This window comes from Ixodes scapularis, unplaced genomic scaffold (assembly GCF_016920785.2).
Source record: "Ixodes scapularis isolate PalLabHiFi unplaced genomic scaffold, ASM1692078v2 PGA_scaffold6__148_contigs__length_123643588, whole genome shotgun sequence".
NCBI classification, from domain to species: domain Eukaryota; kingdom Metazoa; phylum Arthropoda; class Arachnida; order Ixodida; family Ixodidae; genus Ixodes; species Ixodes scapularis.
Window position 1 is genome coordinate 98,624,108 of NW_024609881.1, and position 20,984 is coordinate 98,645,091.

General features: G+C 44.1%; 1 protein-coding gene across 1 annotated transcript in view; it reads left to right on the forward strand.

Moving 5' to 3' along the window:
• The window catches only part of LOC115309614, a 31,851-nt gene extending 15,717 nt beyond the window's left edge, over positions 1–16,134 (forward strand). Inside the window, 2 exon segments of the mRNA XM_040221289.1 lie at positions 14,155–14,260; positions 15,776–16,134. Of these exon segments, the coding sequence (XP_040077223.1) occupies positions 14,155–14,260; positions 15,776–16,134 (465 nt within the window).
• Positions 16,135–20,984: the final 4,850 nt, after the last annotated feature.

The following is a 20,984-nucleotide window of genomic DNA, read 5'->3' on the forward strand; positions in this document are numbered from 1 at the left end:
CGGTAACCGTAACCGTAACCGAAACGTAATTTTTTTTCGGTTTGAGTCCCTGCTTAAAACAAAGCGTTTCAGAAAAAAAAAGAGAATGTTTTCGTCAACAAACAGATAGCCACGGCTGACGTCGGTGCGGACCAGACATGGGGAGACTGAAGATAGGAAATACCCTATAATGCATTCTTTATTCTAGTACCCGTTTGCTAACCGCTATCTTTGTGGTGGAATGTTCAGCGAACAATTTGAATTTCCATTGTTCTCTTTATCATTCGTTCAACACCCATGCTCCGAGCAACTGGGGGGAGGAGAAGACGAGAGCTCGCGTGGACGTCAGAACGCCGTGCTCTTATTTGACTGGTTTGTCCGCACACCCAGAGCCGTATCTGGAGAGAGTTTGGTGACCGGGAGTGGCGACCAGAGCAGAGGCGTGCACTCGACGCAGAAGGAGGGATTGACATTCGATTGTGGCCAACCAGGAGCCGAAAATAATCTTCTAGCTGTGGTAGCGTTAAACGCATTTAGTGAGTGCGTAAGAGTTAAATGTAGCGAATCTTCGTGGTTGAAATTGTGTTACGCGTAATGTTCTGATTATGAAGATGGGAAAAAATAAAGAAATTAAGAAACGAATGTGCCGCGCAAACTCTGTTTTGGTCGAACGGAGTCTCACCGCTCGGACGGCACATTCGAAGCCCTTGACGCCTGGCGTCAATGGCTTCGACTGTCAATAGCATCTTGATCGCTTTTTTTTTCAGACTTCCCATAGAACTTGGTTTATAGAAATGGGAGAAAAAATGAATAGATATTTTATAGGAAAGAGATGAAGATACTAACAAGGTTTGTATTTCCTTTGTATAAAATTTTATTGTTTTGTTGAAAGATCTTAACATAATTTTGTTTTTGTTATAATAATTGCGTAAAACATTCACTTGGCACTTGCTTTCTGCAGGTACGCAGACATTGGAAATACACACGCCACGGAGCACTGATAACCCTAGCAATTAAGTAGTGTTGCCTGCACCACATACACCCTACATTGAAAGACAATCATTTGAATGAGGACCAAGGAAAAAAAATGCTGCTTTGTTCTTGCAAGTATTTTTATGGGGTTATAAAGGTTGCTCAACTGAAATCTCCAACTATAAAGTATTGAAAGAAACTATAATTATTTAAAGGGCTATGCAACATTTGGTTGTGAGAGGACGAAATAAAGAACAAAACTTCTAGTGCACAATCTATGAAGATTCTCAATAATTACGTAAAAACAAAACGCGCTTTCAACTTTTACCATAGATGTGTAGCCATACATTTGAACTGTGTGGGAAATAGCATTTTGTTAACAAATCTTTGTGAGGCATTAAAGCTACAGAAGATTGCGATGAACAGAATACGGCTAGGCATACCTGTCATCGTAAATGTGATGACGGCCGACTTCACAACTTGAAGAACCACGCAGAGAACACTGGCTCAAATTCATGTCGTTTTGGGATGCCTGGGGGTTTTTAAATTCATATTATACTAATTTCGCGATCATTACCGGCACTAGTTATTTTTTATATCAAATATAAAGATTAAAAAAAGCATCAGAAAACCCAAAATTACGTTTCCTTTTTTTTTTTTTTTTTGAGGGGGGAGGGCAAAATATTGTTATTTTTTATCCCGCAATTTCGCCGTTACACAATCGAAAGTAGGAACCTCCGCAAGGAGGTTCCAAGTGGGTGTGATGTCGCTTCTCCGTTTCGCATCTCATAATTCTATCTCTCGCCTCGTTCGAGAGAAATTTTGAAGCACATCTATCGTCCGCACTTTATTAACTTTTGTTGAAAGTAAAAAGCAACTATTGAAAATTATCGATACGACAGGACTGGATAGGGAGCGAAAAGGTTCGTTTGAAATGTGGTTAAGATTTCTAGAGACTGGCTGAAATATTTTTTGTACTGGCAGGTTAGTTCAACGGATGGTTAGGGCCTTGAGACGTGCCTCCGCTTACTTAATAAAACCCATGAGAGCGTCACGATAGCTTTTCGGCGCTCGCGTGAACCTCTTTGTTCAAAAGGGGGAGGGGAAGGGTTCTTCCACAGAGACTGGCTTAGATCACCAAATGAACACATTGTTATTTCGCGGATGGTACTAGGCTTTCTAACAAAATATTATTTAGAGTAGCTCCCGCTGACACGTTACCGATTTTTTATAAAATCGTTTTCGTTGGAGAAATAAGGCTCCAGGCACGTGATTCAAACGACGCTTCGGATGGGAGGCACGAGCTCCCGGTGAAAATACCGATTGACAAAAACGCGATCTGCTAAAACGTACCAGTAACTAATCTTGTATTATGCTCTAGAAGCGCTAAACCAACGCGGATATTGCGATTTTGATTGATACACTCTAGATAACGCAAAAGAGCCAAGCTACATTTCATCAGCACGATCAGTAGTCGACGTTGACTCCTGGTCGTCAGGGGTCCATAACAAACAGAACGACGGCTTCCGTGAGAAACGTCCGTGCTCATTGCGTAGGTTTTAGAAACAACATCGAGAATAGCAAACTATACGCCTTAGATAAAAACAAAATGGTGAACCGTGCATGATACGCCAACTCCGTGACCTTATCTGGCATTGACAAGTAATCAGGATATTGAGGACAAAAGTACATCGTCCATGTTATCTGGATTCTCGCTCTGTATAAGGAACATTTCCCTCTAGGAGGCATCTCAAGAGGGTGTACAAAAGCTCGAGCACTTCACACTCATGAGGGTCCTTCTCGCCACAGCCTTTCTTCTGCTTCTTATTGGGTCATCGCTTGCTCTAGGAAAGAAATAGAGTTTTTATCTCTTTTTAATTATCCTACGTGTCAAAAGTAGCGGCTGATACATAAGCGATCGATATCCTAACAAACGCAAATTAATCACCAAACAACAAACAAAAACATGAACAAATTTAGGAAAGTGGTCTCCAAGAAAATGCATAGTTAGTTTCAATTTGTGCCACTAAAACTAAATTTATTTACATGCAAAAGTATGTTCCTGAAACGTTGTAAATAGTCAAAGCAGGAGGTTTACATGGATGTTGGAAAGCGACATGGCTCGAGAATAGCAAGCGTTAAATGCCAACACAGCTTAACCACGCCTCATCACGAAGCCACACGTAACGCCCTATTGATTATGTTTTTCTTGATATTATAACGAACGCTTACATTTTACTAAAGCTATCCTACTACTCATTGCGAGGAGATAACAAACAGGTGCCATCTAGCGGCTAGCCCTGGCACTGTGTATAGCTTTCTAATCATTTACCCGTCTATTATTCACCACGGGCTTCAAGTAATTCGGATCATGTTACGAGCGACACTTTCTCGTAAGTAGTGCGCACATGTTATCTGTAATTTTACGAAGTCTTCAGTCAACCTACACAAAAATCGATAAGTGTTCCATAATTGACTGAGCGCAGATGTGCCAGTACAATTTTTCGTCGTAAGCGCTGTTAAGAGGTTCCGAGACGGCGGCCGATCAAACTCGAACTCCAATCTGTGAAACCTGCCCTAACTTTCAACTTCACGAACGCTTAAAACCGCTCAAATTATTGTACTCTCACCTTGCAGTTGCCTATACCAACATTGTTAAATTAGTGCAATTAGAAAACTGCTCATGGACACTGCTTGCACGGGCAATACCCCCCACCTGTTTTTCCCCCAGGACTCGCCTCACGTCGTTCGACGTGCCGGACAGCTGCCATGGTAACTGCATGGTATTCTATACACTCTTAGACAAAAAGGGACCAAAAGGAGGTAACAGACCGCCTTTACCACCCTCCTTCCGGCCAGGGGGAAAGCGCTCCACTAGTTACCGCCTCAGGCGCAGCATACACTAAGACTGCGTTGCTCTAAGGTGAAGTTCGCCGCGAAGGAGCAGCAACGAGGTAAGTATTACCTCCCAGGGGGTGCACCTGTTTGGGCGCTGCCAGAGCCTGGGCGCTGCGATTGGCTGAGGGAAGGCGCAAACGAGTTCGCTAATTGGTCTCCTCGTATAACACGTCATTCTTCGCGCATGCGTGGGGGAGCGCCTGCCCGTTGCCGTCGCGCTCCCCGCCGACGCTCCGCTCCGGTCATAACGGTCTTTCTTCTCGAACTTTCGACGGAAGCGTTCCAGCGCAGAAACGTTCTTTATTCTCCTGTTGGGCTCAGTCTCTTCTTACGAAGTCACCGAGAGCGCTGCATTGACTTCAGTCGAAGATCCCAGTCGTGTGCACCATATGTAGGTAAGGAAATGCTCTGTGTGCACGGCAGTTGGCGTCGGTTATGACCGCCCCGGGAAGGTGACCCCCGTCTTCCTTAGACAAAGGGCTGGCGGACATGTTTGCACGTTTGAAGGCGTCCAGCGTTCGATAAAGTTTGTGTGTGGGGTGAACGCAGACACGGTTTATACCATCGAAGTTCATAACGAGCAAGAACAGAAATGACTGTCGCTTGTGCTAGCGCATATTTAGAAGGTTGACATACGCTAACCAGTGGCGTAGCCAGGAGCTTTTCCCGGTGTGTGTGTGTGCGGGTGGAGGAAGGGGGAGAGCGGCGGCCCTGCGAGCCTGGAGCCGGGCGACAAGACGCCTTTTGAATCGGGGGTCACCTACGTTTGAGGCGTGAGGGGTAGGAGATTTTTTCTTTTTAGGGCCGTTGGTGTGTCGCGTCGGACGTTAAATTGAGGATCTGATCAAATATTCGAAAATCTCATAGGGTGGTGGTTTTCTTTTCTTTTTTTTCGCAGAGCGGTAGTCGATCAGGCATTCATTGGAGGCACCGGCAAACCGGCGCGATTAATTCTCAACGTCGTTGATATTTGTAAAACTCAGTGTTTAACACTGCCAGAGCCTGAATAAACGAGGTTTATTAAATAGTTTTGTAAAATGCCATGTCACCTTGAAATACCGAATGTAAATGACTCAGCTAATTATTCGTGCGCTTCACAAACATTAATAGTAGTATATTACAGAATAAGGTCATGAAGTTGTTACCGAAGGCGAGACCAGCTTGGCATTTTCGTTGCCTGTGATCAGGCATTTCTAAAAGTCTGATCATTCAGTAGGCGAGTTAGATATGGCTCAAGTTTGCAAGTTTGCATTATTTGAACTTGATTGAATATATTGCATTCGTCCTGCGGCAACGTTGTAGGGTGATTTCGTCAAGGGCACTGGATGCCTGCTACCTTGGACGCACCTCGTGAGAGTTCTTAACACTGTTTACTGCAGGCAAGCGTAATCCGATATTTTATTTCAATTTTCTTGATCCCATTTGTGCACTTGAAATGGGGCTCTTCATCTTTATGTTTATTATGTGTGTATGCTGTTTGTTCATTTCCGAGAGAAAATGGAGTGTATACTTGGAGCAAACAAATTGGAGTAAGACACACAAGGCGCTTGAGTGTGCCTTTTTTTGTGTTCTTTTTTGTGTTTTCTTCCTTGTGTGCTGTTCTTCTCATGTCAAAATAAAATATGCATTCAATTGTAATCTGACAAATTACTTCGGCAAAAAAAGTACGTATTTGCCGAGGTACCACATTCGGCAGTTAGAAATTATTCCTGTGGTTCGCAAACATGAATAGTAGTATATTCCGGAATAAGGTCATTAAGTCATTGCCGGCAGAGAGACTAGCAAGTATATTGTTGTCTTCGGCATTCTATTTTTTTTGTGCGTGTGATCAGGCATTTTTAAAAGTCTGATCATTCAGTAGGCGAGTCAGATGGCTCAAGTTTGCATTATTTTAAGTTGATTGAATATATTTCTTTCCTCCTGCGTCAACGTTGTAGGGTGAATTCGTCGAGGGTACTGGATGCCTGCTACCTTGGACGCAACTGCAGGTAAGCATAGTCAGATATGTTATTTGATGTTCTTGTTCGCAATTGGGCACTTGAAATGAGGTTCTTGATTTTTATCTTTTATTTGTGTGTGTAGCGTTCGTTCATTTTCGAGAGAAAATTGAGCGTATACTTTGAGTAAATAAATTAAAGTAAGACACACAAGGCGCTTGAGTGTGCGTTTTTCCGTGTGTTTTTTTTTCTGTCTTTCTGTCATTGTGTGCTGTCCTTTTCATGTCTAAATAAAAAATACATTCAATTTTAATGTGGCAGAGTACTTCAGCAAAAATATTTGCATATTTGCCGAAGTTCGGCAGTTAGGGTTGGTGGTCATGGGAGTCTACTGTGGTGCTGAGTAGCTAATGTGGTGTAGCGCTCTGTGGTTTATGTTCTTCCTCTGTCCTTGTCTTAAAGCGCAATTATGTTTTTTCACGTACAATACCAACTCCCCCAACAATCAGCGCTTGTATATACCAACCTGCTAAAATAGTTGTGCCCCTTTGACAAAGATTTGTTAGTCACCCAAGTATATCGGGGTGACAAATTTAAACATGACCGGCGAATACAAAGTGCTTACTAATCTGCGATTACCACCCGCCATGTCATAATTTTAGTCAATGGTGGTTAGTCAACAGTTAAACTGGTCACGTCTGGTAACTGTGGTTGATGTTTTATAATGCTGGAATCAGTGGCCCATAGAATGTTCCATATGCGTCTTAGAAAAATCTAATATTTTTTCCCAGTTTCTTTAAATTGGGGATGATAGGTTTCAATTTCATATCACATGATTTTCACTTTTTTTTGGTTCCAGGTAGGCAGTGTAATCTACCCGGTGGCTGTCAGATCAAGCCTAATTAATCCTGAGGCGCCCAGCTATGTGGAAGTGGAGGGAGACCTCGAAGCCGCATCGTCTGCTGGGGGAGTCCTGGTTGCATTTTGACTCTCTTTCATCTTTAACTACGAGTACCATCACCAGTTCAGGCGAAGATTCATTGCACTAGAGTACTTAATTGATCTGAAACGCTCGAACATGGAGACACATGCAACACATCGCTTTCAAACCTAAAAGAAATGCCAAAAGTGTTTTTTTTTTTAGTGTCCTTTTGTGTAGGTTTAGGAAATGTTTTTATGTCGTTTGTTTAATGTTTTTTTTTTTTTTGACTGACATAAGGCAGGATGGTTTATTCTGGAAGTTACAGAAGGTCAATGATATTGCATTATATTTACATTTTTGTAATTTCCAACATCGCAGCATTTTGAATTGTGCAGCCTTGGCATACTTATGTTATTTCAGTCTACTTCATACTCGGTGTCTGAAAGCATTTCAGGGCTGTGGTTCCATGTTTACAGTGATTTGTTCTCGCAAGATTTAAATACAATATAGTTTTTGATGGCTTGAAGGGTTTAAAAACAAGAGTGTAAAAACCAATTTTTGCGATTCATTTGAAGTGCGTTACATCCCTTTGGCCCTCGCGGTAGTTAGTTGCAGCTCATTAGCAGCAGGAGATACGAGCCCTTTTTTCTTTACACATGAGAAGAACAAATCCCGGAGTCTGCTTTCCTCTACTCCAGCGTTCATTCCACTACTGTGGATAGGACAGGCATAGTGTACTGCAGTCCTCGAGTTGCAACGCACTAGTCATTGCTAGTCGTGTCTTTGTTTGTATCGCTGTTTGCAATATGTGAGATGCAGAATCTATGTTATATCACAGTGCATTCATTTTGATTCTGGTTTGTACGAGACTCAGTCATTGGAGTTCACCCCGGTGAAGCTTCGCTATTCCAAGCAGTGTTTCAAGCAGTCACTGTTATTTTCCGGGTAGACATTGATTGTTTATGCATTTTTGTGAGAATTTTATTGACTTTCGCGAACTAGAGCCCCGAAATTGTTGTTCCAAATGCTTTTATTGCGCTTAGTGGCTTCATCTTAGAACTTTTATAAGATGTCTAGTCATGCCATTGAGTTTTCTGCCATTTTTTGTGAAATCCACAATAAAACATTGTCATTTTGCTTTCATAACTAGGCGGTTTTCATTTATTATAAGGCTCACCCTTGAGGCATGTACTATCACACCCACAAAGGGCCATAGTACCTTTCTTTATGGGGTAAAAGTGATTCTATCAAGTGTACGTTTAACTTGTAATAAGGTGGTGAACTGGGCCAGTTGGTTGCTGTTATACATGATGGGGAAAACAGCTGGAGCGCGGACTACGAAGAACAAACACGACAGGACAGCACTGTCCTGTCATGTTTGTTCTTCGTAGTCCGCGTTCTCTGAGCTGTTTTCCTCATCGCGTACATTTACCCCAAAGTGGATAATAGTTCCCTTCAAAAAGGGTAAAAGCAGTGAACTCAATTATGTCGTCTTACCTCTCCAAAAGGGTTGAAGATCCCCCCTAAAGGAGGTATAGGCTGACCTTGAAAGGATCCACTTTTAACACCAAAAGAAACTAAGGTTACCTCTAAAAGAAGACAGTGTTGCACCCTAACCCAGGGGTAAGCTTGCACCCTCGTTGCAAGGGGTAATGTTATTTCAAAAAGGGGTTGCCCTGTGTACAAGTTGGTTACCCCCTCAAGGAGGGTACTACAGTACCCTTTTATTAAGAGTGTTGAATACATAGAGTTATTTTACTGTACGCTAGAGCTTCAACTGGCGCTAGTGTGCTGTTGCAAATTGAAGCAGCCAGCCACTAGTCGAAAATTGACTTCCTCTAGTGCATTTCTATAGGAAAAAACAAGTGCAGACCTAAGGTTAGCCGCCTTTGTCTCCACTGCATTAGTTGAACACGTAAGAACGTGAAACGCCGGAGTCCGGCGTTTGGTTATCGCATTCGAACGCGTTCGACGAGTGCAGTGGACAGAGAAGCAGCTAGCTTTAGGTCCAAACAGAACGGTATATTAAGAGAGTTCGTCCATTCGTTGTGAAATGAGGAGGCTTCGTTGGCCGAAAGCGGGCTGGCCGTGTTCCAGGGCACGTTCGCAATTTCGGATATGGTCAGCAAGGAAGAAGCCGCAAATATTACCCTGGCGTTGGTCGCGAGAAACACGGTGCAACTCACGGTGACTGAGAATATGATGCACGTGATATTTTCACCAAGGTCATCAAAAATCATGGCGGAGAATATATAAATATGTAAAAGTTATATATAAAAAAAACGTGCGCGACCGGAAGAACAGTCGACATAATCCATACGCCAGGCGTCGAGGTCCGGGAACCTGCCATACCAGTGGTCAGACTCCGGTCGAGCAAAAGAGAGTTCGAGCGGCACGTTCGTTTCTTAAAGGGGTACTGACGAGTAGAAATCATTTTTATCACCCCAAAGCTATTGAAGACGATGCCTGAATATTATACTCAAACTTCGAAACTTGGGAACTCTGTATTTCTGAACTAAAAGAGCAATTTCCGAACGCCGAATTTGAAGTTCCCGCGCGATCCGCGTCAGTGGAATGACGTCAAAGATTGAGTCGTTCTGCAACTCGTGATTCTCTCGCGCCTCCGTGTCGTGTTCCGCACACGTTCCGCGATCAACCCCTACGTGCATGCCGCCAATCGCTGTGAGCCGACGACGCTTCACTTTCGAGTTTAAGGCTCTTTTAGGGCTCTTTCAGCAATCTCAAAGTTTTTGGGACGGTGTGAGGTCTAAGAGAACGCGCTGTGGAATATTGTAAGCGATGTGAGGGGCAACGTCGCGCCGGTCTTTCGTAAAAGGCAGAACCGGTGCTGCGGCAAATTGAAGGAGATAGCAACCAGTCGGAAATTGACTTCAGGTAATGCAGTCCCAAGGGAAAAAGCGAGTTAATTTTCTATCTACGCTTGATTAAAACAACAAATATCGCAAATAACTTGTACGTGCTAGGTAGACTGGAATAATTGCCAGACAGGCAGATAAAACAATTGGTCAGTTACGAGTTTTATTTAAAATTCAGAGCATTAAAAGCGGTGTTCGAACGGCTTCGTAGGTGCATTTATGCGCTCTCAGACACTCGTAGCGTGAACACGAAGTTGGCGTTTCCAGCATGGGGGATATACGTGCCAAACGAACGAAGGACATATGAAAAACTATGAGAGACGGCTTGAACTGCGCAGTAAGACTGTGTTACTAATTCCGTATCCATGCATAATAAATTGAAAGTCACGTCCTATAAACTGATTTGCAAAAAATAAATACTGCTTTATTCTTTCAGCTCATGAATGTGTGCAAAGATGCTTATTCTGCTTTCAGCACATCACCCGCACTATCGATATCTTTGAAACTAGAAAAAAAAAACAGAGAACATGTGCCCGATATAATCTGGCCCGGTATAGGAAAAATAAAAGTACAATAACTTTCATAGCCCACATACTTTGAACGCACTCTACATTACTTTCGATTATTATTCTGCTTAGAGTCGTTGTTTATTTTTAGATATCTGCAATGAAACAAAGGTCTGGACCTTACATATAGCTAAAGCAATTACTCTTTCACAATGATAATAAAGCTAGCATACTATTAGGTTAGACACAAATAACAAAAGGTATCCATGCTATTTTGAAACGGAGAGACAAATTTGACGCTCGTTTTTCCTTTAGCAATGCACAGTAGCACCGCAAAAGCAAACTGGTTGACGTCTACCTCGATTTCCATCTCGGAAGTCGCATAGACACTAGCGCCAATGGAACGTTTAGCGTAGAGCATATATGTCTATAATGGAATTCGTACGTTTTAAAAGAAACCATCCAGATGGCGTTCCACCGTATACTCTATCATCTATGGAAAACACAGTTTTGAAACGAATCTTTAGATGGCGCTTTAAACGACGGAAGGCGAACTGAAGGGACTGAAGTGAACTGAAGTGAAGTGAAACGAGCTTGAGGTCCTTAGAGTGATAAACTGGCAGCTGGAGGTGACCCCAATTCGCCGACGCCATTTTGCACATTTTTGACCACTAGGCACGTAACCTTATCATTTGAAGTCTAGATTTCAGCGAAATACCGCCCACAAATAATTGCTTTTTCATCAGTACCGACGAGATACGTTATGGAACATAACGTTACATTCTGAAATGTGCTTTCACGACAAAAATTCCGGCAGCTTCGCAATGCCTTCGCTAGATGCCGTTAGCCGCGGTGCTGTATTTTGCGGTTTTATCGTAGCTAGGCACAGATCTCTAGGGCTAGGGGTATTGAAAAACTAGTTTATCACGTTTTTTACAGCGATCGCAATACAAATCTAGGCTCAGATTTGCGAAAAAGCCTGAGGATTTGTTACGGTCGCGTGTCCAGCGGCTAAAATTGTACAACATGGCGGCAGCCAAGAGAGGGTCCCTTTTGCCCGGTGAACGGGACACCAGTTTGTCGCTCTCAGCCCCTCTACCTCATTGGGTACCCCCTCCTCGGGAGTTCCACAACTGATGTGACCTACAACGTTGCCTATTCACGAATGCGCTGGTGTGACGTGTGAGACCGATCTAACTGAACGTTCCAGGCATGCGTGACTCAGCCGCAACTGTGCAGTTAAAGGGAAGTAGAGGAGGCATAGTGAGCTCAGAGAGCGCTCACGGCTGCCGCACTTTGAGCTAATGGCTCGCGAGGGCGCCACTTAAGGTTGGGCTGTAGTAGCGCATGATTCGCACTGAATTTGCTGCGCTACGCGTTTTGAAGTCGTCGTCGTCGGTGTTGCCGCCGTAGTCCGTTCCGTACTGCGCTTCATTTGACACAAGCGAGAGAAAACACAGGGGAACGATCTGAACGAACGCCAGTTTGCGCTGCCAAACCGCCAAGCCAATCTTGCTCGCCAAAGGCCCTCGAAACGCTTGGACTTTCCAGCCCATGCTACCGCAGCGCCAAGGCGTACATCCGGGTCCTTTCCACGCTCGAAGCTTTAAAGTAATGCATGGCACGTGTCAGCGCCTGATCGCAATACGCACCCTCTCGTTCACTGTATTGTAGTTCATAAAAGTGCAGTTCACGAGACACGTCATGCCGCCCCGTGTCCTGCTCCCGCAGAACCTCCGCGGGGTTGTGGCGCGTGCTCAGTTCCCAAAATGAATGGCAGCAGTGGAGCCGTAATGAAACTAGCTGTGAGATCGGTGTATTGACGCAATCATGGTTTTTCCGCTCGCACAGTGCCCCCATCGAGACTGGGTAAACACAAGTTTGTTCGTAAACCCCGTGTGCGATACTTGCAGGCTGGGTCGCTCCTACGTCCCAAAGGAGGACTAAAAAAGATGTGTGGCCAGCAGCAGCGCTGAACACAAGTGTCACGGCCGTTAGCGCCTCGTCTGCACCAACGACTGCGTCAACGGCCAATTCTGGGCACCTGGCTTCTACCGCAAACATGACTGGCGCTGCGTTCGCAAACGCCGCTACTGAGGTCTTCTACACTCATGACGCCGACATCGGAAGCATTGCACGAAGCCAAACTGCAATAATAAATTTAATATATGTATATTTTTGGGGAGCATCAGGACATGCGATTAATAAAGTATCTCATCTTGTTATGTTAGATGTATTGTTGTTTTCTTGCATTTTAGAGGGAGTCTGGGATTGCACGGTGAAGGACACAAGTAATGTTTCTTGCATCAACTGGCGCAAAAATATAAACAAATATATATACTTGACATGCTGTGCTAACGCAATTGTATCAAAATCTTTTCCCCTTCAAATTTTTTTTGTAGAAAACTTCAGAAGAGCGTGTTTGAACACATCGGACATTTGAAACGCTCTTGCCTTCTTCCAAAAAACGTAATTCATCGTTGGTCGTTATACAGCAAGTACGTCGGTTCACACTTTGCTCGTGATTACTGTATTGATAGATGTAACCAAAATAACTAAAAATAATCGCTCAAAAATGTATCGCTAAAATAAAAGGTTTTTTTTTTCCTTTTTCGGTTAAAGTACTACCAACCAACTTTATGCCAACGTCCAATGCACCATACTGAAAAAATTCAAGCTGAAGTTCAAGCCAAGCATCAAAATAGCTTTATTCGTCGGTTACCCGGTTAATATTAACGGGTAAATAAACCCGTTTTTTCAGCTCTCGCCAAAATCTAAAATGCCGCTTGTTTTTATGAACACAAAGTAACGAAGGTTACGAGAAAAACAAAATCAACCGTTTGCCACATTAGGTTACATACACAAGAACCAGTAGAGCGCACAAATGTAGCAAGCTGACAGTTTTTAGTTCCGCGTTCAACCTGTTTCAAATTTTAAGTCCTGATAGCCTTGAAGTTACGCGACGACAATTGAATGGAAACCGAACTCATAAAAAAATGATTTTTTAAGTCCTTGAAAAGACGACGTATGTTGCAACCATAAGCTTTCCTCCAATAAAATTATTCGCACCTGGCTTACTTGGCCAGACTCACCTCGATCCTCGCTGCATAAATCTTGCTATGACTCGCAAGGTTTTGAACAAAATTTTGCTCAATTTGGAAGATTTTGAACGTAAATCTTGAGAAACATTCGCAAAATAAATATTGCCCAAGATTCTCGAGATTGGGAAGATTTTGAAAATTATTCTTGCGCAAGATTCACAACGTAAATCTCGCCAGAGATGGAACATAACATTTCCGTGCTTCTATTTTGTGACTCTATATCGGGTTTACACGCGAAGGAAGCAAGTTTTTTTTATTTGCTAAACCAGTCACATAAACAAATATTTTGAGCGAAGTGATCAGTGCGCATAAGATCGTTATTTTTATCACTGATCACCTCGGGGATCTTTAGTTTATGATATTCGTTTCCTAACCAGGGACTGTGCGCAAACAATTTCGGGAAGTTCAGTGGAATGTACTTTCCCTAAAGACAAAAGCTTATGAATACTAAAACCACAAAAACACGGAATATCGTCCACATTTTTTTTCATCAAATTTTGATTGTTGGTGTGACAACATCTGCGCCATAAAAATACAAGACATTGTGAAACTTTTACGACAAAGGTTCGCAAAACTATCAGTCCTTATTAAAGTGACCCGGCACAAAATAAATAAAAATGAAAAAGGCATGTGAAGAACAAGAGGTTATTTCGTTGTCTTTTTTTTCCATCAAGCCGCAGACGCTCAGCTTTGATCACCCTATATCAGGACATCAGTGAGACCACAGGTTATCAGGGGCGCCCGGCCGTAATTTGACCTTGGCAGCTTTTGCGCCGGAAAACCCCATTTAATTAATCTGGGAGACCTGTCACAAGGGGCGAAGTGTTAAGGAGCACGTGAGGCGATAATTCCGTTGAGTTTTCCCCATCTATCACCTCTTCTTTGTTATATTAGGCTTACACCATTGTCCTCGTTATCGCAACGGAAACTCTAAATTATATATAAACCCGTCGATTAGGTTAGAAGTCTATAGACGATTGTTCAACAGCGATCGAACATCGAAACATGAAGGCGCTTCTGCTCTCCGGTTTTCTGGTTCTTCTGGCAGCCACTGCAGCCTCTGCAAGAAGTAAGACATCTTTGACGCTGATTCTTCCTTTACATTTATTATAGTCGAATACCTTTTCTGCTTTGCCGAAGAGAAAGCCGTTGCTGACTCGGCTTAAAGAACGCGTAAATACTTTGAGTAACACTTGACTAAACACGTGTAGTAGCATCATTTATTCATGCACTAAATCTAACCACAACCATCACTACGATACTATGGTGCCAACCAAGCAGTGCCACGACTGCATCATCGAGACATTCATCATTAACGAGAAAAGAGTCAAAGTACACGCTAGCTGGTGGAAGTCAACCATTTCGTCGTTTACCCTGAGAATGGGTTTTTTTTTTTGAAGAGCAGAAGTAACAGAAAAAACAGACAGGTCGGTCTCTATTGAGACCTGTCTGTTTTTTCTGTTACTTCTGCTCTTCAAAAAAAAAATCCCAGTCTCAGGGTAAACGACGAAATGGTTGACATTCATCATTTTTGCGCATTTTCTATCATCGTCTAATGCAATCACGCACAGTGATTGCGGAGGGATCCTGCGGGGTTTCGGTTCACGGGATTGGTTGAGCCGGGTATATCACACGCACAAAGGAGTGTAGAGCCGTCAGGATATGAGCATTCGTCGCAGCTTTCATGGCGCCATTGAATCACAGCTTTAGTTGCAGTCGTACTTAATCTGAAAGGGAGTGGCGGCACCCGAAAATGCAAACCTTTTTTGATGCAGAAAGAGCGTTTTACCCAATGCGGTGTCGACTTTTTTCCCGCGCTGGCCTCGGGTAAATTCGGTACAAGAACTCAGCACTAAGGCTCTTTTATATATAAGGCGTGGAGAAAACCACTTTATGACGTCACAAGATTGGGTGTACGGAGTCACCATCATTCAAAAACAAACAAATTCAGACCTTACCTGGCATGATTTTTTTTATATATATAATTCGCTGAGCTTTCACAGTCATTCCCCAGTCGCTTGCATTTGCTTTTATTCCACTGTAGGTTTATAATACAGTTTGAGTTCCTGCATAACAAGTGCTTTCTGGAATTACTATTTCTTCAGTTAAATATTTTTGTATGATTTAGCCAAGCGTTTTTGTGACTCTTTCAGACTAGAGTAACGTAAGTTCGCCCCGTTTAGTGCCATGGGCTTCTTGGCTAATGCTAAGTAATGCAACCGACTGCCACATTGCAACTATAAAAAAATGTGGAACTACCTTCTAACATCTTTTTTTAGTATACTGACGTAACCGCGGGACTCCCCGCATAGCTTATGTGCTGCAAGTCCTGAACGGCGCATGGGCCAGCACATAATGTCGCACCCTGTACATATCATACCCACTACAAGTAACGAAAACCTTTGACTGAATACAAACGTGTCGTTTAAAGTGCTTCTAGAGAAATTAGCCTTCATACCTCTCTAAAATAGGTACTCAATGAAGTAAATTTATCTTAAACTTGCTCACGTCATTTTTTTTTATTGTAATCTAGTTAAGGTGTCGAGAAAGATGCATGGTTTGATTTTCGTTCTATCGCTTGCAGTAGCGGCCGACTTGCCCTGGGTGTGTGGCCCCAGAGAGGTCTTCAAGGAATGCGTGAGCAGCAGCTGTGCCGAACTCAAGTGCGGCATGGAAGGCATGCCAGAAGCCTGCACCATGGACTGCGCCAGCGGCTGCTTCTGCGCTCCAGGCTTCTACCGCAAGGGGCACAGAGAATGCGTTCCCTGGAGCGAGTGCCAAATCGAGCCCCTCAAGCCCATGCCTAAGCCTTGAACGAATTTCAAGGCCGTTCCGGACCTCTCTTGCTAGAGTGAACTGCTACTAAATAAAACCTAGATTGTAGGCGAAGCAATTTTCGTGTTTTTGTGTTTTATTCGCGAATTTGTGCGTAGCGAGGCGTAGAAACTGAGGGCAAGGTCGGTTTGTTTCCCCAGAATCACTCAAGATGTGGCAGATTATTTTTGTTCAAAGAAGAGGACAAGAAATTCAACTTCTATGGAAGTCTCCAGGACGTTTAGGAACAGAGGCTAGAATTTCATTTGAAAGGACTGCACAGCATGCTTTTCCGTGTCAAAAAAGCTATTCCCTCGATATCATTTTATCGACATGCGCGTTTATCCCGACATCGAACTCAGGCTATGCAATAAGGAGGTTGGACTTGAAAGAATGACAAATTTCCATACTATAAAAATAAAGGGAACGTGGGGTGTGCACAGGGAAGGATAAGCACGAATCATGTTTAATTGCAGCTCTTCTATTGCGAATAAAAGTGTTTTGACGTGATATGAATGTTTAAATTACCATTTATGAGTTAATGTTCACAAAAATGCACGAGAAGAGAAATACAAAGAACCATGACAAACATGCAGAAATTGTTTCTGAGCAAACTTTCACATATTCCTAAAACTACAGCGCTTCAGCAAAAAAGAGACTGCTTTCGACAACAAGCCGATAGCCACGGCTGATGCCGGGGCGGAGCTGGGAGAGGGAGACTGAAGATAGGAAGTATCTCATATTGTTCTATCGCTGTAGGCGTTTGCTACCACTATCGTTGTTGTGGCATGTGCTGCAAATAAGCTGATTTACATTGTTATCTTTATTATTTGTTCAATACTTATCCGCAAAGAAACTGAGCGAGTACAGAAGACGAGAGGTCAAGGAGAAGTCAAAACGCCGAGCTCTTATTTGAATGATTAGTGAGACAACCCAGAGCCGTATAAAGAAAGAGTTTCGTGAACTTGAGTAGGGGCAGAGCCATGGCGTGCACCAGACGCAGAAAGAGGAATGCACATTCTATCGTGGCCAACCACAAGCCGAAAATAATCTTCTAGAGGTGGTTGCACGAAAGAGATTTTGAGTGTGCGTAAGAGTTAAATGGAGCAAATCTTCGTGGTTGAAATTGGGTTACACGTGATGTTTCGATTATGAAGATGCAAACAAAGTTAAGACGTGAATGTGCCGCTCAAACATAGTTTTCGTACAACGGAGTCTGACTGCTCGGACGGCAGATTCCTGGCCCTCGACGCCTGGCATAGCAATCAAGTCAATCGTTCTGGCAATCAGGTACTTAATAATTTTTATACCCTTAACTTTTTATATGCCCTCCACCATAATTTTTATGACCGTGATTCAAATATCACGTCCACGATATATTCAGTCGCCGTGATTTACTCCGACCCACAATATTCATTTTGTTGCTCGCGACCTCCGCGACTTCTCGTTGGCCACATTCGAAATGCCTAATGTGCCCTGTAACAGGCCCAGCCGCTCTTGGCCAATGACTCCAACTCATATGCCTCGTATACTTTCCAATGTATGGCCAAACTCTCTGTGTATACCTAAAACTAGCTGTCCACTGCACTCGTCGAGCGTGTTTGAATGCAAGAGGCAAACGCTGAACGCCGGCGTTCCGCGTTCTAAAGCGTTCGAGGAGTGCAGTGGAGACAAAGGCTTTAGGCCTAATCGCCAGCGGCGTACCAACCACTTTTTGAGTGTGGGGGGGGGGGGGGGGGGGGCAAACCAGCACACCCCCCCAGGGCAGAGGGGCGGTGCCCTTGGTATCCCTCGGGCGCCGCCGGCCAGTGTTTGCCCTGCCAGTGTCGGCTGTTTCAGGGGGGGGGGGGGGGGGGGGGGGGGGCACACATGTTTTACCCCCCCACTCTGAGAACTGGGGGCGGGGGGGGGGGGGGGGCAAGCGCCTCTCTTGCCCCCCCCCCCCCCCCCGGTCGGTACGCCCATGCTTGCCGCTAAGCATTCGAACCAGAGTTCGGCGTTTTGGTGTCCCCGCGCGGTCTCGTCACCTCTTTCCCCCCCGTTTTTCGGCGCATATCGCCATCTGGCATTTCAGTACCAAAGGGTACAAAACTCCGCACCACAAGGTAATTATTACGTTTATACGTACAGCTCCATTTCACGAGTCTAATCGCAGCAAATGCTACGAACGAATAGAGGCACACAACAAGCGCAAAAAGTGTATTGTCATGGCGCTCTTCTGCTTCGTGTGTATCCCATTATCAGCTAAACCAATCACGTTATGTACACAAGCCTTAAGTTTTAGTTTTACTTTTTTTTTAGCCCGTGAATGGTTTTGCCGCTGATAGCAAACGCACAAAAACGGCGGGGGCACCGATGACGCACTTTGGGCTCTGGTTGATTGACCGATTGGTGTATTTAATCAGTCTCGCAAGATGGCAACGGTGCTTTTGTTCCGATACTCGTGTTGGAAATCAGGGACACTGGTCTCAGGTCAGCCGCTTCTTCAGGACTGTTACGGAAGAACCCGTCGGCGCTGAAGCATCCCGTCTTGCAGTCCTTGGTACACTGCGTTCAACATTCACAAAATTTGGAGCACGGTTCGGCGCAAGAGGTTTTCTGGCAGTGCTCAAGCACCCCGCCAGGAGCGCACTACGCCAGAGGGTAGGGGAGAGACGGGTAATCTGCAATGGAACGAAACGTAAAGAACCCGAAAATCAGTACTACGCTATATATGTTAAGTACGCCCTCCCGCGCATGAGTCGTAGAGCCACTAGATATGTAAGCTTCTCCTAGACTTTAGACCATTGCAAGCATGGCGCCTCATTGGTGCCCCACGCGGTAAATGGGCAAAAGCTCACCAGACAAAAGCTCACAGGACAGAGGCTCTCGATACCGAAGCTCACCGGAGAAAAGCTCACCCGTTTTTTCACAAACTGGGACAAAAACAGATTATTTATGTTGCTACCCGGGCGAAACACGGGCTGGGATAAAGTGCGGACGCGATGGACATTACACCACTTTTAGGAGAACTGATACCCCATCCCATGCAAAGGTGTCGACAGGTAAGTCACAACAGGCATAGGAGCGACGATTTGGGACCAACATTTAGGTCACCGAAACTCAGTGGAGCTTATTAGACCAAGCTTGCTTGACTCAACGTATGCCGGAGCACCCTTTTGCCACACCCAAAAAATATCGCGAACCGAAATTTTTGAACCCGAAGAGTGACCGAAGAAGCGAAGTCACCCTTTAATAACCTCGCTTTTTTAATGCGCTGATGTCAAGTAAACGCGCACATAAAGGTTAAGCACAATGTCTCTTCATTTCTAATGCATGGGTTTTCTTGTTGTTCGGGGTAATATTTGAAGTCAATCGCTAATAAAATTAAATTGTTTCCCTTATTGTGCGTCGTAAATGTATTTGAACTCAAGGATTATCTCAGGGTGAAGTGAAAGGGAAACTGAAGCAAAACAATAATATTCAAACCCTTGAGTTGCGAATTTCTCGAAATATTTTGAAGGAACGGGATTTGGATCTTACGGACACGTACGTACAAGACCGATGACCAATTTAGAAAGCTGAGCGGGATTTTGGATTGGCTGGCGCTTTTTCCACCACAGCTTGTGACCGAAGGACTAACCAACATCAGGGAAAGGTTTACCGGTGACATCGGTGATATGATGGACTACTTTGATTGCATGTATGTCAAGGGCCCCTTCCGTTATGCTTCTGCTCCTTCTGTGGTGGAACCCAGTGCGAACTCTTCCCTTTGCACGACTGTGCGCCGACGACGACCGCGGTTTCCTCAGGAAAGGTGGAATAAGTACGACGCCACTCTTCAAGATAAAGAGCGGGCGAACAACACCTGCAAAGGATCGAATACTGGGTTCCAGACGCTTGTCAGCCACGTTCATCCAAGCGTCTGGAGGCTGGTTGAATGCCTACACAAGCCCAGAAAGGTGAGCCCTCAGTGAAGCGGGTGCGAAAAACCACACTGCGCTTGCAGAATCGTCTGAAAAATATTTGCGAGGGGTTCCAGGTACACCGAGATTTACCTAGACTGCTGGTAGAAAACTGTAACCGCTTCTAAACAATCGATGAATGAATTTGTTTTTACACGAATCAACAAACCCTGCGCCTGTCAAATTTAATTTATCGTTGCATTTTAGTGTCGCACACAAGCTCCTAAGTCGTCCCCACTCATGGTAAGACCAACATGAAATTTTCTCCTGGCGATGTTTTGTCCGGGTCTGTAAATAAATGGGTGAGCTTTTGTCCGGTGATCTTCTGACCGGTGAGCCTTTGTCCGGTGATCGTCTGTCCGGTGAGTGTTTGTCCGGTGAGCCTTTGTCTGGGATTCGCCCCACGCGTGCTAGCATGTGCAGCGCGCGAGTGAACTTAGCTTTGACGAGTTTGCGATTGCACGTACTTGCCCGCATGAGCAGAAAGATGGCGGCTGCCAGATTCCCTGCTTGCAATCGTCTATAGGCAGTCATTCTCCCAGTATCTTGGGGGCGCCGCCATTTCGGTGCTTACCGCAGAGCGGGTGCAAATTGGCAATGGGTGCGCTTCAAAAACGAGACTTGCTGAGATTTAAAGACGTCGTTAGGGACCTGAGGCGATATTCTCTGCTTCTTTCACAGACTGATGTCACAATCCTAGAGGACGCAAAATCGTATTCTGCGATTTCAGGTAAAGCTTGAGTCAACTGGCAATGATGATTTCTAAGCACTATAGATATGTAAAGAGTTTTTACTCTGTAGCGTATACAGCGGCACTAAACAGTTGTATGCAATGGTCAGATTGTTAATATTGAAGATTCCAGATCAAAATGTGAAAAATATATCATAATTTATAAAACCACTAGATAACATTCGTTTGCTTGAAATTTTATTTTTTTTATTTAAATTTGATTCATTTCATTCAAATTAAATTTATTTGATTTATAATCAGAGTAATTTTATTTTATTCAGTTTAGGTAGAAAATAGTGATTGCT